The 18305-nt window shown below is 49.6% G+C and overlaps 1 protein-coding gene across 5 annotated transcripts; it reads right to left on the reverse strand.

Moving 5' to 3' along the window:
* Positions 1 to 1360: 1360 nt before the first annotated feature.
* Positions 1361 to 17797, reverse strand: VSIG4 (V-set and immunoglobulin domain containing 4). 5 transcript variants are annotated; one of them, XM_027842665.1, is made up of 10 exons: positions 17614 to 17795; positions 13554 to 13910; positions 12748 to 13026; positions 11255 to 11323; positions 8761 to 8847; positions 8468 to 8554; positions 6956 to 7009; positions 6053 to 6154; positions 3220 to 3241; positions 1361 to 2013 (listed from the first exon to the last, which is right to left on the reverse strand). In XM_027842665.1, the coding sequence occupies exons 1-10, from the start codon at positions 17675 to 17677 to the stop codon at positions 1794 to 1796; spliced, it is 1341 nt and encodes a 446-aa protein (XP_027698466.1). In that variant the 5' UTR covers positions 17678 to 17795; the 3' UTR covers positions 1361 to 1793. The 5 variants fall into 5 exon arrangements, with proteins under 5 accessions (XP_027698466.1, XP_027698465.1, XP_027698467.1 ...); XM_027842664.1 differs by having other exon boundaries at positions 6050 to 6154; positions 17614 to 17794; XM_027842668.1 differs by having other exon boundaries at positions 1918 to 2141; positions 17614 to 17797.
* Between the last annotated feature and the right edge of the window lie 508 nt (positions 17798 to 18305).

Consider the following 18305-nt stretch of genomic DNA (forward strand, 5'->3'; position numbering starts at 1 on the left):
ATTTTCTAGATGACGAAACTGAGGCCCAGGGAGGGAAAGGGACTTGTGCAAGGTCACACTAGGCTCCTGGATTCAGAACTGGAAGGGACCTCAGAGGCCAAGTGACCTGATCAAGACCACATAGGTAGTAAGCTGTCAGGATCTGGATAAACAAAAGCACTGAATCTACCATCCTCAGCATGGGGTTGAAATCCCAGACCTTCCATTTACCCACTGCGCTACCTTAAAGCAAGGTAGCACATCTGCCTCCTCATCTGGAAAATGGGGATACTAACGAGTCATTCCTTCCCTCAAAGAACTGTTCTGAGGAAAGTGTTTTATAGCACACTCTATAAAAATGAGCCACTCTGGGGATTATTGCTAAGACAAACCTGGCAGCAGGATAAAGGCCTGGGAGGAAGATACCAGGACGGCCCCATTTGGGAGCCTTGCAGAGCTGACAGTGGAGAGGTCGTGGGACTTGGAGTCAGGAGGCCCTGAGTTCAAATCCAATCTCAAATGCTTGCTAGCTATGTGGTGAAGTCACTTACCTTTTCTGTGCCTCAGTTTCCTCCTCTGTAAAATGGGGATAATAATAGCACTCACCCCTCACGATTGTTGTGAAGAGCAAATGAGATCACATTTGTAAAGAGCTCTGCAAACTTTCCAGCACTATACAAATGGGCACTATCATTTAAATCAAAATTACAAGTGATCTAGCAGATGACGGAAAGACACATGGTGCAATGGAATGAGCACTGGGATGGGGTTTGAGAGATCTGGGTTTGAATCCAAACCTTATGACTTACTAGCTGTGTGACCTTCAGTAACTGTTTTTGCATCTCTGTACCTCAATTTCCCTCTCTGCAAAATGAAGGGGTTGGACTAGATGGCTTCTGAAGGCCATTCTACAGGGATCTTGAGGCAGGATCTTATGTGTGTGTCTTTAGCAAGTCCCTTCTCCTTGGGCCTCAGTTTCCTCACTTGCAAACTGAGAGTAGTCCTGTCAAGCTTTCAATTCCTATAGTCCTTTAATGCCTAGCACATAGGGTAGGTAGCAATATATCGCCAATGATGCCTTAGAAGCAAAAAGTCACATGTACGACAGCATCCAAGAAATGTGGGACTATGGGAAGGGAGGTGGGGCAGCCATGATATAAGAGTGAGGGATGACAAGAAATGCCTTATGAATGTCCAGGCCAAAGAGCCAGGTGAAGGTGGATCTTCTTTGAAGGATTCATGGAAAAACATGGCCCTGAGTTGTCCAGGGTGGGCAGGCATGGAGAAAGTAGCCAATTACTGAGATGACATATGGGAAGCAGGGAAACAGTATATCACACTGTGAGAGGTCAGGGGGATTGACTTAGTGGACTTCCATCACTCTCTTATTAGCAAACCTTTATTGAGCACCAACAATGTTCTGGGCAGTGGACACAGAGCTCATCTCCACCCAGTGTCCTAGTCACCTGAATTCAACACTCTTCTAGGCCCAAAGAAATATAGAAAGTCCCTATATATATATATATATATATATATATGCAACTTTCCAAGATAAAGTCAATTTTCTCAGAAACACCATGTCCCATTGGCCAGGAACCAAGGGGTCTGTGTCAGGAGATGGGAGGGGACTGTATGGGAGGGGACAGGAAGGGATAGGATGGTATGGGATGGGAGCAGATGGGATGGGATGTAACAGGGGTATGGACAGAGTGGGTTGGGGAGGACCCTTCCTATCTCTGAGAGAGAGGAAAGGAAGGCAGGCCATGCCAGACCAGTGGCATGGCCCTCTGGCTCCTCACTCAGCCCCTTTGTCCTCAGCAGCTCGGTTTTCCATTCTCTTGCATCTCTAATTCGGCCGAGCTACTCCCACACAGCAGCCGGGCGTAGTCACTGTTGGCCTGGGTGATGATCTGGTAATCCTGGGTGCTGGCAGGGTCATTGTGGTACTCATTGTCAAGTGCCCTGGTCTCAGCTTCTGCCTCTGCTGTGCCCCCAGAGTAGATGGCAATCCTGGGGCCACCTCCTGTACTCATCCTGCAGCCAACAACACCCAAAGGTGGAGAAAGGAACAGAGTGGAAGAAGGGGTTCAGGGAGAACTGGGGAGGGATGAGAACAGGACCCAGGATCCCCTTGTCTTGAGGCCTCTCCTCTTCTTTCCTATCTATAAAATGGAGAAAATCTACTCATAATGTTGTACACAAGGTCATAGGAGCCTAAGTCTGGAGCTGGCAGGGCTCTCACAGGCCACCTAGTCCAACCCCCTCATTTTACAGAGGGAGAAACTGAGGCCCAGAGAGGGGAAGGGACTTGTCCAAGGTCATACAACATCCTAGATCTGGAGCTAGAAGGGCCCAGGTCATGCCACCTCTCCTTGCTGTAGTCTCCTAACTGATTTCCTTACCTCTAGTCTCTCCCCACTCCCCATCCTCTCCATCCCTCTCTCCCATAGTCACCAAATTTACTATTCTTAAAGCAAAGATCCAACCAGGTCACTCTCCTGCTCAACAAACATCAGTAGCTCCTTTTTACCTCTAGGATAAAGGCCTTTAAAGCTGCTTCACAATCTGGCTCCAGGCTACTATTCTAAGCTTACACATTCCCCTTCTTCATCCACTCTCTTGACCAGGTAAACCGGCTCATCTATGTTGTCGTTTCCCATCTCCATGCTTTGTAAGGTTGTGACCCCCTCTGCAATGCCAACCTCCTCATTTCTTCCTCATAGAATTCCTCTCCTCTTTCAAGGTCCAGCTTAAATCCCACCTCCCACCAGGGGGTGTGGCCTGGTTGCCCACCAGTAGTAGTGCCCTCTTCACCTTGGGAATGATTATCTATTTTGCACAAACTCGTTTCGCTCCCTCAATAGCATAGAAGCATCTCGATGGAAGGGCCTACTGCATTTTTGTCTTTGTATCCCAAGTGCCCAGCATCGTGCCAGGCGCATAGTAGGTACTTAAGAAATATTAATGACTAAACGAGTGAATGAAGCTGATAAAACTGGAGCTGTTTCCTCAGCCCCAGAAGGGCAGTTGGGAGACTTGGGCTCAGTTCCCAGCTCGATCACTTCTAGGCTGTGGAATCACTTCTGAACCACAGAGGGTCTCTGGAGCCCCTTCCAGTGCTGAAGCCTGTGACCCTTTGAATGAAACCTAGGTCTGGTCTGTCCTAATGTCTTCCAGCCAGTGCTGAGGAGGCTGATGGGGTGGGGGAGGGAAGGAGGGGAAGGAGGGGAAGAATCTTACCTGGCCACTTCATAGGCGTGCTCTGCAAAAGAAGACACAGGGTCAAGATAGAAGCACCTGGGTAGCAATAGCACCCAGGGACAGGTCTGGACATCTCTACCAGCCAATCGGGTATGGCCAAGACCCACGAGACAAGTGCTGGGGTCTGGGGGCAGGGTATCTCCCCTCCACGTCTAAAGAGAGCCTCCTGAGTGGGGAGGGGCTTAGGGGACACGTGGTAAGATAAGCTAGAGGGGGACAAATTGAGCCCACGCATTCCCCGGCCATCTAGCCCTGCCAAAGCATGGCTATTCCCATTTTACAGATGAGAAGGAAAAGGGCCGCCCAGCTGTTAAGCAGCATAATGCCTCCCTCCAAACCCAGTACTCTTTCCATTCTATCAGGTTTTGTCACAGCAGAGTGACCTTGAACAAGTCACTTTCCTCTAAGCCTCTTCTGTAAAACAGTTCCACTGCTTGCCTCCCAGGGTTGTCGTGTGGCTCAGTTTCATGACAGGTGCTTTGGAAAGGGCAGTGGAGTGCAAGGCACTGCTGCTTTTCAGTACTGTGATCATTGCTGCTCTTGTAGTAGGCCTTGGTTTGGACAGACTGACTCTGCTTATTCCAGCTCTAGTCTCTGGATGGGGAGCTCTGCCCCACCCTCCCACCCTCAATCTTTCCAGGAGGGCAGACCTTCCCTGGCCCCAGGTGTCCTTGAGGAGGGACCCAGAGTGAACAGCCTCTGGGTGGTTCCCAATAAACCAGGAACCAGAGAGACTGAGCAAAAGCTGCCAGGGAACCTTGATGGGGGACGGAAGAGCCATAGCCAATGAAAGAAGAGGCATTCAGGGAAGCCTAAGCCATGGTCCAATGGCATCGATCTACAGGGAGGGCCCAGAGATGGTGCCCCTCACTCCATTCCTGCCTTCTGGTATTTTCTGGGCCAAGTACACAGTAGACTGTGTGATCTTGAGCAAGTCACCTGACCCCCATAAAATGAGATGATTGGATCAAGTTGTCTGGGTCTAAAATTCTATGACAAAATCACATAATTTCTTAGTTGGAAGGGACCTCGGAGGCCATCTAGGGCCTTATCTGAGCAGGAATCCCCTTCACAGCATCCCCCTCAGGTAGTCTCCACTTGAATACCTCTAGTGATGGGGAACTCATTTCTTCCCAAGGCAGCCCATTCCACAGTTGTTATGAAGTTTATCCTGACACACTTAGTATGGTGCCTGGCACATAGTAAGCACTCACTAAGTGCTTTTTGACTTGACTTGACTCCTGTCAAGTCTTTATATGCCTCATTGCTTCTAGTGCCACCCTCTGGGGCCAAGTGGAACACATTTTCACTGAGGGAGCAGATATTCAGTGTCCATTAGGGGTCAATAAATTCATTTTAACTCTAGGAGACAGGAGTCAAATTTAGGAATGAAGCAAAATTTCTGGCTTTGGAGAGGAGAAAATCCAAGGGGGAGGTGAGAGGGATCAGGAAAGAGACATTTCCCTGGGGCATTGACTCTCGACAGAAAGATGTTAAGAAGCAGTCCCTGCCCTCAGGGAGCACCTAGTCCAGTTGGGAAAGTGAGACTCACACACTAGAAAATATAACTAACCACATAGGACTTTAACAATAGTGATACCAGCAGTACTTGAAGACAGTGAGAGTCGAGCCTTAGCAGAGGTCCTAAGAAGGGATGTAGGAAGAGAGAGAAATGGAAAAGGCAGGAAAGGGTCCGGAGTGAGTGGAGTCTGAGTCTGGCCTTTGTCCTGGGCTCTCAAAGGGCACATGCAAGTGAGCCCCAAGTATCACCAGGCGGGCCACAAAGATTTAAATGTTATATTGTTGCAGATAAAAGAAAATGTATAAATAAAGTGGTTAATATAAATTTTGCTCTCCCAGCACACACAGAATTGTAAGTACAGTATTTGCAAAATAAATATAACTCACCTATTACTCATACACCCTACACGTACGCACGAACGTCGGAACATGTCAGACTTTGAACTAGCAAAGAACTCAGCCAAAACAGCTGCTCTTTCTTATTGAAGGGAAACTGTGTATGTGAGAGGCTCCTGATTCTCCCCCAGCACTGTCAACTTAAACATTCAGTGTGCCTTAGCTCCTCATGTCAAAGAATATTGTGCCATGAGAAAGAACAAATTTGGGAATCGCTGATGTTTTCTTTGGGATGTCGCTGGTGGTGGTTGAGTAGGAGAACGACATGATGAAAAGCAGTTTGCTTTAGGAAAGTCAGAGGAAAGAATACCGGGGGTGGTCAGGGAAAAGGGAGTGAAGGGGCAGGGATTGGGGACAGACTCATGTATGGAGAAGACATGGATAGAGAGAGAAGGGGAAAGGACACTTCAGGAGGACAGAGCAATGGTGACCATTTGTGGGTGGAGGCCAGTCTGACTAGAGCACAAGGTGCAGGAAGGGGAGTGGGATGAGCAAAGTTTGGAGCATTTTTTTCCTCTTTACTGATGGTGATCCCGTGGAAAGAACATTGGCTTCGGAGTCAGAGAGTCTGGGTTCAAACTCTCTTTCTGTCACTTACTCCCTGTATGGCTTTGGGCAACCTCTCTTGTTCCCCCATGCAGCAGCAAGTAGAGACTTTCATTGGTAGTGCCAATTAAATGATTCCCATGGGGAGCTCTCATCTCCTATGCTTACTGTGAGCACCCTGATGCAATGCAGAAAGAGCCCTGGGTGCATCATTCCCCTCTCTGAGCCTCAGTTTCCTCCTCTGAGATCGCAAGACTGAATAACTGTCTGAGGAAACACACACACACACACACACACACACACACACACACACACGCGCGTAAACACCAAGCCCTGCCACACTCACCACCTTGTGATTTCCTCCGGCAGAGCCCAAAGATCATGGCAAAGACCAGTATGATGCAGAGTAAGGCGATAAGGACGATGGCATAGAGGGGCAGGCCTTGTCCACCTAATAGAGGAGACATTCCCAGAGGGCTTTGGGGTGGGGTGGGGGCCAATGGTCACCTGAAGCTATATATCCATTACCCTGCTCCCCTCTCCCAAGGCCAGCTCCTGGACTTTCCAGTTTTCCCACCTGTCCCTTTCTTATCTTGGCCCCAGCACCAGGTTCAAGACAAGAGCACAGTCTCATAGCTTAATTAGGGATTACTGAACATACTTAGTCTTCTTTCTAGTACCTGAAGAGAGAGATCTAGTGAAGGGGAAGGGAGGGAAGGGGAGAAGAGAAGGGAGGAGAGGGGAGAGGAGGAGAGGAAGGAAGAGAGGAGAGGAGGGGAGAGGGGAGAGGAGGGGAGAGGAGGGGAGAGGAGGGGAGTGGCAGAACAGCTCATTCATTTTAGACTTGGCACCCTGTGCTCTGAGCCAGTGGCCCAGTCACTTGGCCGTCACCAAACACATTCTCAAGAAGGCCAAGTACAGGTCTCAGCACATGAGCCACACAGCGTAGCCCATCCCCACACAGTCACCATGGACAGAGTAACAAGGAATCTTCCCGGGGCCCTTAGGATCAGTCCTGACATAGTGGGCTCAATGTCTGTCACTGAGGTGGCCCCCAGGAGCCCCTCCCCACCCCCGCCCTGAGCCATGCTAAACCTCGAGCTTTGGAAAGGTCACTGGGCATCAATGCATCTGGCATATAGTGGGTGCTTGTTGATGCAGCCAGGCCCAGGGCCATGCAGGTGCGTGGGCTGGCTGGCCACCTCCTTTCCAAGACAACTCCTTCCTCTAGCCACCCTCCATCCACTCCTACCTGCTCTTTTGTTAGCATTTCCCTGGTCCCTCGATTCAGCATCTATAGGTGAGCCTGCAAAGGAAGAGGAATGTCAGGATGGTCTGTGGTCTTTGCAAGTCAGTGTAGGCCAACAGGCAGAGTCAGGGGACCCAGATTCAAATCCTGCCTATGCCACTTAGGCACTGTGTGGCCTTGGACAATTCTCTTCCTTCTCTGGACCTCTGTAATATGTAATGGTTGGACTAGATAATACTAAAACTTTGGGTTGCATTTTAAGGCTTGCCTAAAGCACTTGACAACCATGATCTCTTCTGTGCTATCACTGGCTTCTAAGGTCTCATCCAGCTCTGACATTCTGTGGTTCTCAAGTCTGGCTAGCAATCAGGGGCCATGTAAGTGTTCTTGTCCTTCAAAAGCTACATCTACAGCCAATGTCCTCACCTGGCCTAGTGTTTCTCTACCTAGTGAATATCATGCTGCCCCTTTGAGCCAAACTGGGGGACCTTGGATGTGGCACAAGGCCATCAGTGGAGAGATAAGATGCTGCTGATCAGGGCCTTATGACAAACAACCCTGCTGCCTAATCAGCATTGGAAATTGTCAGTTAAGGGGTGGGGGCTTGAGAGCTAAAATCCAATGGCTGAGGAGGTTATGAGCAGCAGTGTACATACACCTCCAGTACAGCCTCTAAGACCCAGAAGCCCAGCCTGGAAGAGTCCAAATTCACGTCTATAAAAAGGGTTATATGCAACACTGGAGGAAAGAATTTCTGGCCCAATAAGAAATGGGACCCACTGATCCTGACCTGGGCTACACCCCTCCCCACTCCATGCTGAACCCCTCTCCTCCTTTGTCCTGGGGGTCCTGGGCACCAGGATGAATCCATAGCATTCCAGCTGAAAGGGGCCTTGGAGACTCAGTGGTGCAGTGGATAGAGCACTGGGCCTGGACTCAGGAAGACCTGAGTTTTAATCCAGCCTCATACACTTACTCTCTGTGTGACCTTGGGCAAGTCACTTAACCTCTGTTTGCTTCAGTTTCTTCATCTGTAAAAGAGGATAATAAAAACACCTACTTCCCAGAGTTGTTGTGAAGAACAAATAAAATAATACTTGTAAAGTGTTTAGCACACTGCTTGGCACATAGTAAGCAATACTATAGAGAGGTTAGCTATTATTAAGTCAAACAGATGAGGAGACTGAAGCCTGAAGAGAAGGGGAAGAGCTAAGGTCCAAAGATAAGACTCTAACGTCACTGTCCTCTGGTGCCCAAAGTCAGTCAAAGGGCTATGCTGCCCGGGAGGAGATGTACAGTCAAGACCAGGCATATCAGGGCTGCTGACTGGAGGAGGTGTTCCCAACATCCTGGGCCCAGGAGGGAGGGTGGAGAGGGAATCCATGCAGTCCAGGGACCTCAACCCCAAATTCCCTAAAGCTCCTGGGGGAGGGAGAGGGAGCTCCATTGTATATCCCTGCAAGGTGCCTGAAGATCATTGGCTAAGTGCCAAGGGAAGATCCCCCAGGATCTTACCTGGCCTGTCACTGCTCGCCCCAGCATGGCCAGCCTCCATGGTTGTCTGCTCCCTAGATGACGTCTCTGCAGTAGCACCATGCGTTGCTATGGTGACAGAGAACCAAGATGAAGGCATCCCTCAGTGGGGAGCTGAGTCCTGCACACAAGTGTGAGGACATCACTAGCCACTCTGCTCCAGGCCCTCTCCTACCCTGGGCCTCTGAGAGCATAGGCGCGGTGCTTGGAAATCCCAAGCTCAGAGGTGCTCCAGAAGCAGAAGGGGCAGGGCAAAGCCCTGGTCTTGCCCTTACCTGGTCCAATGGTGCTTGCCCCCAAGAAGCTGTCTGTTGCTGATGTCTGGTCTCTAGCTGGGGTCACTGTGGTTGACTGGTGTATTACTATGCAAACAAGGAAATGAGATCAGGGGACTCTGGGAATGAGTACAGGGGACACTCACATGTTGATGACTGACTCCGTGGGACACTAGATAGAAAAGACTCCAAGGGTCAGGGTGGACCACAACACGGCCATGCAGTATAGCCAAAATGGAGATCACACCTCACAGGAATAGGAAGCTTAGGTATGGATCAAACATGTCACATGGAGAACCATGGCTTAATTGACTAGTCCTCTCAATTGATAAGGGCTTTCCCTCTACCAGGTCATCACTGTGTTTAGCCGAGGTGCTGAGAACTTAGAGAGGGGTCAAAGTACAATGGAGGTATTCAAGGATTTGGAACACAGATCTCTCAGGGGGAATGTTAGAGACCAGTGGACAGAAGGACTATAGCACCAAGGACATCAAAGTCAGAGGGGCCGCTAGAAATTAGCCTAATCCTCCCATTTCACAAGTGAGGAACCTGAGGCCCAGAGGAAGGGAAATAAATGACTTGTCCAAGGTCAAGTGACTTCTACCTCCAGAGTTGAAGAACTAAGATGTGAACTCAAGTCCTCTGACCCCAGGTCAGTGTTCTTTTCCTCTCAAGGGAAGAAGTGAAGGCTGAAGGGGTGGGTTGTGGATTACACAATTTCCAAATTGAGATGAGTACTGCAAGCATAATTAGCTTTGTTTTACAAGTGAGGAAATTGAGGCCCAAAGAGGTTCAAGTGACCTAGCCACAGTCACAGGATCAGTAAGTCCCACAGCTGGCACTCGAACTCAGGACTGAGGACTTTTAAGTCTCATGCTTTTTGATGTTCCCTATGGCTCCTATGGCCATAAGCAAAAATCAGCTTGAAGGATTTGGGAGAAGTATACAGAAGATCCTGAGGGGGAAGGATGTGAGAGGGAGGCTGGGGCCTCTTGCGTTTCATCATCTTAGCACCAAGCAGGCACCACACATTCTCTGATTCTCGCTTTGCACATGAAGACGCCAGGGGTCAGAAAGTTCATGTCCCTTGGTCTCTGGACCATGGTCGTACTACTGGGATCAGGTGGTGTTTCCAGGCCCCCAGAGTCAGGGTGCTATGTAGGTGGGCAGGCACCAGATGGCACTCCAAGCCCCAAACCACCACTTTCCTTCCTTATTCAGTGCCCTCAGCCCGAATCTAGTCTAAGAAAATATTCCCAACAATATTACCGAGGGATAAGGACCAGACTTGGGATTTCATCGGCATAGAGAACCTCTGATGACAAAACTCTGTCACTGCCCTAATTCATCGTTTATTTTAAGTGACTTTCCTCTTCATGTGCTCTGTATTCCAACCAAACCCAGATTTCTTCGAATCTCTTCAAAACACACTGCACATTCCCACCTCCGTGCCTTTGCTCACACAAGTCTCTCTACCTGGGATGCTCTCAACTCATCCATCCCCTATCTCTGTCGGTCAAAATCTTACCCATCCTCTAAGGCCCAAGTCAAATGGTTTTCCAGGAAACCTTCTCTCACCAGGCAGTCAGAAGTGATGTCAGGATAAGCAGATCTTGAGCTGGAAGAATCCGTCTATGCAATCCCCTCATTTTACAGAGGAGGCCTGGGTTTGCATTCTGGCTCTGTCACTTACTAGCTGTATGACCTTGGGCAAGTCACTTCTCCACAAGCCTCAGTTTCCTCCTTTGATCCTAGAATCCCATGATCATCTTAAATGAATGCTTGACTGAATGAATGAAATGGGCTTCATCTCCTCAGCTCTTTGAAGGAGCTGCCCTTTGCCTCCTCATCCCTGCCCCTCGCCTCCCCATGTAGGCCTTTCTCAGATGGCCCAAAGTTCCAGCCTTGACTTCCTTTTTAGTTGACAGACTTATCAAGGGAAGGGACTGCATCTCATGGAAGTGTCATTACCACTATGGACTAAGAACAGGAGAGATACACATCCTAACAAGAGCTCACATCTCTCCAGCCCTTTTACAGCTCACAGAGCAATTTAGTCACCAAGGCCTTTGAAGTTTTGTAGTTCAGAAAGATTTTTTTTTAGTGAGGGCAATTGGGGTTAAGTGACTTGCCCAGGGTCACACAGCTAGAGTCAAATGTCTGAGGCTGGATTTGAACTCAGGTCCTCCTGACTCCAACGCCAGAGCTTTATCCACTGTGCCACCTAGCTGCCCCCAGAAAGACTTTTGCAGCCCAGGTTTGCAGGTACAAGTACTGAGGCCAGGTTCACATGCCCAGGAAGTGGGCAAGTGAAGCAAGATTCTTTCCCCTCGTACCCTGGTACTACCACCTATGATGTCCTCTCTGGATTCCTGGAGGGTCCCTCAAGAGGGGCCATTTGAAGCCAGTCCCCAAGTGCCCCTGTCCATTGCCTGCCTCCTCCTGGTTCACCAGAGGTCCTGGCAACTTCCCCTCGGCCTCCAATAAGACTCACCTTCAGGGCGGGGTGTGCTGGTTGTTAATTCCTCAGGCAGCATCGCTGATGTAGGCCTCTTGGAAGAGTCTGCCAGGGGAGGTGACAGTACACTAGTTATTGTCATGTTCTTTCCCCCGTCCCCCACTCCATGGACAACTGCTATGGGCCAAGGGTCTGGCCTAGGCTAGTAAGGTTTGTCTGACCCAGACCCAATGTGTCCCCAGCTCTTCCCCCCACATCTCTGCAACCTCTGAAATGCCCTCCTCCAACCCTGACCAGCTCCGAGGTTCTGATTCAGCTGATCCTGATCTCTGAGGTCATCGAGTGCCAGGGTCAAGATCATTGGCCTCAGAGTTAGAAGACGTTGATTTGAATGCCAGCTCTGTCACTTGCCAGCTGTGTGATCTTGGGCAAGTCCCTTCCCTTCTCTGGGCTTTAGTTTCCTCATCTGTGAAGTGGGCTGGTGACACTAGATGATTCTTTTTTTTTAATTTTTCTTTTCTTTTTTTAGGCAATTGAGGTTAAATGACTTGCCCAGGGTCACACAGCTAGTTTGGTCTGAGGTCGGATTTGAACTTAGGTCCTCCTGACTTCAGGGCTGGTGCTCTATCCACTGTGCCACCTAGCTGCCCCCACTCGATGATTCTTAAAGTCTCATCTGTGTTTCTGATCTTTGGGGGTTCTAATAGATTCCAACCAGTCCCAAACGGTTCCAGCAGATTCTGGATTTCAGAAATTTCAATTCAGATTTTCAAAATTTCAGCATGACCATGAGTTTCTAGGTACCTTCCCCCAAGCATGTAAATAACAAGTGAAGTTTCTTTAGTGATGAGAGTGCTTTCCATCCAATCTTCAACGCACCTTTGAGAGATATGTGGTGTCAGTACCATCATAATCATTTTATGGAGGGGAAAACTAAGGCCCAGAAAAGTACAGTGACTTCCCACAAAAGATGTGTGTCAGAGGCATGCCTTGATTCAAAGGTCAGTTCCAATTTGAAATCTAGTGCCCTTCCCACGATGCACACTGTCTTCGATTAGCTAAACCAGCCACACTTGTATCTCCATCCCTCTGACCTCTGCCCCCACCTCCCAAAGTAGCTTTTGCCCCTGGCCTGGATGTGACCATTCACATGTTGAATTTTTTTGAATTTTGTTGAATTTGTTGCCCTGATTGAGGGCAGGTAAGTTTTGGTCTTTTTGCCTTACTTTGGGTCCCCAGTTCTCAACGCTATGTCTGGCATACAGTAAGCACTTAATAAATGCTTGTTGATTGATTGACCATTAGCATCCCTTCTGATGCTTAAGGCTTCTGTGAATGTATGAGCAGCCCCATTTCCTTATAGGTAAGTCTGGCCTTAGGCTTTGAGGGAGGTGACTTGCCAAAATCATGCGGCTTGCAAAGGTAGATAAAAGAAAGAACCCAAGTTTCCCCAGGGCCCAGGAAACTGGACCCCAGGGCCCTCCCTGTGCCACAAGCAGGAAAACCAGGCAATGAAGGTAGCAGCTCACCTGTGACCACAAAGTGGACAAGGTCACTCATCTGCTCAGAACCAACACGAGCCTTGGCAATGCAGAAGTACGTCCCAGAGTCAGAGACCTGGGCAGGCTTAAAGAGGAGGGTGCCGAGAGAAGTCACCTGGGTCGGAGTCCCGTCCGGCTTCCCCTTGTACCACTTGTAGGTGATAGGTGGAGAGCCTTGGGCCTGGCACAAAAGACTGATTCTCATGCCGTGGGGCACCTTGAAACCATAGCCAGAGCCTGTGGTCACCAGGGGCTTGGAGGCAGGAACTAGAGGAAGAAGACACAGAAAGGTCTGGAATGAGGAAGGATACAAGGACTGAGAGCAAGCCTGGGGTGGGGTGGAGACAGGACTGGAAGGTGATTGAATTAGTGGAGTATAGCTTGGAGGCACAGGCCTGGGGGCTGGAATGAGCAAAAAACCTAAGAAAAGGAGATGAAGTTGGCTCACAGAATTAAGAGAGAGATGCCTAGAAGGGGTAGAGGAAGAGAGAAAGGGCAAAGAGCAAATACAGAAAGATTAGCATCCACAAAGGCAGAGATACAAAGGACCCAAGAAAGGAGGAGGTTAGGGTTGGGAAGGACCTTAGAAGAGAGAATGTCAGAGATGTCAGAGGACCTTAGAACACAGAGTGTAAGAGCTGGGAGGGATCTTAGAACAGAGAATGTCAGGGCTGAGAAGGGCCTTAGAACAGAGAACAGAGAATGTCAGCCCAGGAAGAGGCTTTAGGCCTTTTTCTCTAGACTTGCCAGGATCCCATTCCAGCACAGACTTTCTCCCCTCATCCCAAACTCACGTTTCTGGATTTGAAGTTCTGTCATGCGCTCTTTCACCAGTTGTCTACCATCAGGGTCCTTCCAGGTTACCTGGCATCGGTAGCGACCCCTGTCATCCATCTCCAAGGTTTCCAGGAGCAGGGACACATCACCAGGGGGCTCTCTGGTCACCTGCAGGCGGCCTCGGTACTTGGCCTGTTGTATGTGGTCCCCAGAGAAATCCCGCAAAAAGATGGTGACGGCCTCATTGTCCTGCTGGACCAGCCACTTCACCAGGACTTGGGTGTAACCTTCTATGGGCCCGTAGGTGCAGGCGACGTTGACATTCCCTTTCCAGGGGCCAATCATTTTGACAGGTCCTTCCAACGTGGGGTCAGCTGGGAGATGAGGTATAGCAATGATTGTAACAATACTCCCTAACATTTCTTCAATGCATTATAGTTGCCAAAGTACCCTGTTCCCTGGCAGCACCAATCTTGGGAGGTAGGTAGCATTTTATTGTCCACATTGTATAAACGGGGAAACTGAGATCAGAGAGAGTGTGGCCCTACCCCAGGTCACACAGCTAATGACAATCAGGGCTGAGAGTATGCCCAGTCTTTTCCCACTATGCTTTTCCAGTTTGCCCATTATTCTCCCAGGACCTGGGGAACCCCAGGCAGGAACTTTAGACAACTCTATCCACCCTTCAGGCTTCCTGTTCTCTTTCCTCTCCCCATCTCAAAACTCATTCTCTCTGTAATGGCTAGAGAGAACTGAGAATTCACCCTCCAAGGCCTGCAGAGTGCTAAACTTTTTGAGAGTGGTCAAAAGAGGGGTAAATTTCAGCCACACAGAGGGGAGCTTAGACTAGTTCAACTGGAGTGAACTTTAATGGAGACACTGGTCCCTAGAGTTCTCTTCACCATCATCCTCACCACCAAGGAGGCCTTCCCCACCCCTGCCCCCATTCCAACCATCCTCCTCACCATCCACAGTTTCTTTGATAGCCAACATCCTTCTCTCCTGGATGTCACTAAAGTGTGAAGGCCATAATGTCCAAAGCAGTAAGGACTCACTCCCTCCAATTTCATAGGGTCAGGTAGAGCTGGAAGGAACCTGCAATGCCACCTAGTCTGACCTCTCATTTTACAAAGGAGGAAACTGAGGCTCAGGGAGGGAAGGGGAGTCATCTAATGGTGCACATCGGATCCTAGATGTAGAACTGGAGTGAACCTCAGAACACTTTACAGAGGGGGAAATTGAGGCCCGGGCGGGGGGGGGGGAAGGATTTGCCCAAGGTCCTCACACAGGGAAAGGATTTGAACCTAGTTACTCTGGTTCCCGAGCCCAGGCTCTGCCCTCTGTACCACTCTTCTCATGGGTGCTCAGTGAAGATTTGGCGATTGATCAAGAGAAAGATGGCAGGAGGGCCTGACCATCTTGTGTCAGCCCCTGGCAATGGCACTCTCTTCCCCGGATCAATCAATCAATCAATAATCATTTAGTGAGCAACTACTACATGTCCAGCACTGTCCTAGGTGCTAGAGATACAAAAACCAGAAATGGAATCGACAGTCACCTTCTCTGGGAGCAGTGACCAGGGACCAGGAATGAATTGCTCCTTCCCTATCCCTGAGTTAGGGAGCTGACATAAGGATTAAGCAATGCCCCTAACTTTACTGGAAATGTGAGCAGGATAAAACCACTTCAGGGAAAGTTACCAGGCCTGCTGCCTCTCTCCTGTCCTTCACCTTAGCTCTATGATCTTATGCTCTAAGGTCCTGGGCTCTGCCCTTCACTGTTCTAAGATCCCTACCAGCCCTGACACTCTACAATCTAGGTCCTTCACAGCTCTGATATCCTAAAGTTCCAGCTAGCTCTGACATTCTATGCTCTAAAGCCCCTACCATCCCTGACAGTCTGCGTTCCAAAGTCCTTTTCAGATCTGATATTCTATGTTCTAAGGCCCCTCCCAGCTCTAGGGCCCTTCTAGCAAAACTATACAGGGAGAAAGCATAGTTTAAAGAGAGGTGAATTTGGGAAGTGCCAGCACCCTCATCAGGCCTGGAGGGCTTGAGCCTCCCTTTCTGCAGGCCCCCTCACTCTGGAGACCCATGGGGATCAATCATTGGCTCACAGCAGGTCCTTTCCCCAGAACAGGTCCAGACAAGGGCAGGGTGGCTGAAAGGCCAGGAGAGGGGATGAAGTCAAGGGTCAGCCCTGAATGTGGAGTCCTAGATTTCAACCAAAGACCAACAAGAAGAGGGCAAAGTACAAACGATGGGCCCCACAAGGCTCAAGGCCAGCCCTGCTATAGGGTTGGTGTATGTGGCTCCTGTCTGAGGAGCCTCAGTTTCTTCCTCTGTAAAATGAGGGGTCAGATAATAATCCTGGCATTCCTTACCGCACAAATTTGCTCTGAGGAGAGCCTGGGGAAAATGGCAGGCTCCTTGACTCCAGGACTAACTATTGCTGGACAGTTGCTGGAATGGGAAAAGGGAGGGAGGGCCAAATGGAGTAGCCTGGGGGGCCCATCCATCCCTTCCCAGCATAACAGAAGGACCCAGTCATGGCAGAAGGGAGAAATGTGCCTGCAGCTGACCCAGCCTCCTCTTTGTTCACCTTTTTCCACCACCTAGTGGACCCCCACAGTCTCCACAACAACTCCCAAATGCCCTACTGCTCCCTTCTTATCAAAAGCTCCATTTACAATTTTAGATGATGGTGTGTCAACACTGGGAGGGACCTTAGAACCTGGAATGTCAGCACTGGGGGGGGCACTTAGAATATAGAATGCATAATGTCAGATTTGGAAGGGATCTTATGGACCAACCAGTCCAAATTAGGTCTTCTACTGGAGAATTTTACAGATGAGGAAACTGAGGCACAGAGATACCTTGTCCAAGTTTAAATAGGTAATAAAAAGCAGAGCTGGACTATAACCTCAAGTCTCCTGACCCCTAACTGAGGCTATAGAATTCATTAGCATTCACGGGTCAGTGACAGACAACTGCTTCGGATATTCACCCTGGTAGGGGATTGTTTTTAATGGGGATCACAGCCTTTGTTAAAGGGATGAGGCTCCAGTGGGTTGATTTCCCACATCAGAAACAGGGGGAGGCAGGGAGACCTTCAGAATTCCCTGAAAGTCCAACATTTAGAGAGCCTCAGTGGGCTCTGAGTCAAGAAACTCTGGGCTCAAGTCCCATCTTTAACTCCTCCTCACACTGAGTGACCCTGGACAAATTAGTCAACCTCTCTGTTCTCTGGACAACCTGGAAGACTCGTAGTTTCAGAGAAGGTGCTGACTTCTTTTAGTAGAAGGAGCTTCCTCCCCTGGGAGTCCCCTATAGCAATCAAATTCTACTCCTAGGGTTCCTAGCTGAGCAAGAAGGGTTCAAAGCCCCTCTTTTTATAGATGAAGAAACAGAACCAAGGTAACTTGGCCAGTATCACACAGCGACCAAGGCAGAATTCAAATTCAGGTCTTCCTGACTCCAAGTCTAGGGCGCTACCAGTCCCTATCTCTAAATGGTCACCTAGTCTGCTATTAAAACTAAAAATAGTTTTAATAATGTTCAGAGGAGGAAACTGAGACCCAGGGAGGGAAAGGGACTTGCTCAAAGTCACCCAGCTCCTTAGTGGTAAAGCTGAGCTTTCATTCTAGGTCTTCTGACCCTAATCTCTGGATCTTTCCATGGGCAGCCTTGGCCATGACTTAGAACACGCCATTATCAAAATTACCAGCTAGCCCCATGAGAGCCCTATGAAGGAGGTAGCAGGTACAAATGTTATTCTCTCCTTTTTCTAGATGGAAAAGCAAATAGGTGAAGCAGTTAGGGCAGAAAGGTATGAGCCCGGAGTCCCGTGACACCTGAGACCCCATCTCCTGGCACCAGGCATAACGCTGTTTGCCCTAGACCATACCCCCAGGATGCTTGGCTCTTCTTTCAGGACTTGCTGATGGCTGCTTGGTGCTTGGTTCCCTTTCCGGAGGATTCCCCTGACCCAATGGGAACACAGCTCCCCCACCCTCAGGACCCCAGCTGGCCACCCCAGCGCTAGCGAGCCCAAGGGTGCCCCTGGCCCAGCTCTTACCGTTCAGATGGCTTGAGAGGTGGGCCAGGAGGGCCATCCCCAGGAATAGCGCCATGGAGGTCATTGTCCACTGCTGCCTTCTCCCTCCTGTTGCCGATGAGTCCAAAGCCAGTGTCTGGTACCTTGCCAGCTACCCTTCCTTCCTTATTATCTCTCACTCAGTTCCCAGTCCCACTGACTATCTTCCTTCCTTATTTTAGTTTGAGTCATAAGGGTGTGGGGGGGAGCTCATTAGCCCTGGGGTTGGGGGAGGCAGCACGGGGTTTGAGGCTATCCCCTCCCTCCTCCCCCTCCTGGAGTATTGACTTTCTCTGAAACAAAGCTCAGTAGTCTTTGAACTCGTAGGTCAATGGGTCAATGCTTGCTCCGGGGCCCTGCACAGGGCCTAGCAAGTGGCAGGTGACCCTAGTTAGGAAAGACCCTGCAGGATCTGAGGGGGGAGAGTCGGGGTAGCAGGGGGAAGAGGTTAGTCTAGATGGTCAAATGGAGAAAGAACAGGGGTGACCACTTTCTAGCCCTATGATCATGTCCCCTGCTAGACCAGGGTTACCTTACTTCTCAGCAGATGCCACTAACTCCCATGAGCCTACCCCATCTCCATGCTACCCAGTAACCACAGGGAGAATATGAATCTCTGAATTTCAGAATCTCTCTTGCTTCTCCTAAACCCTGGCAGCTCTTTGAAGAATTCG

Source organism: Vombatus ursinus, unplaced genomic scaffold, assembly GCF_900497805.2.
Source record: "Vombatus ursinus unplaced genomic scaffold, bare-nosed wombat genome assembly UNPS02014882.1, whole genome shotgun sequence".
Classification (NCBI taxonomy): domain Eukaryota; kingdom Metazoa; phylum Chordata; class Mammalia; order Diprotodontia; family Vombatidae; genus Vombatus; species Vombatus ursinus.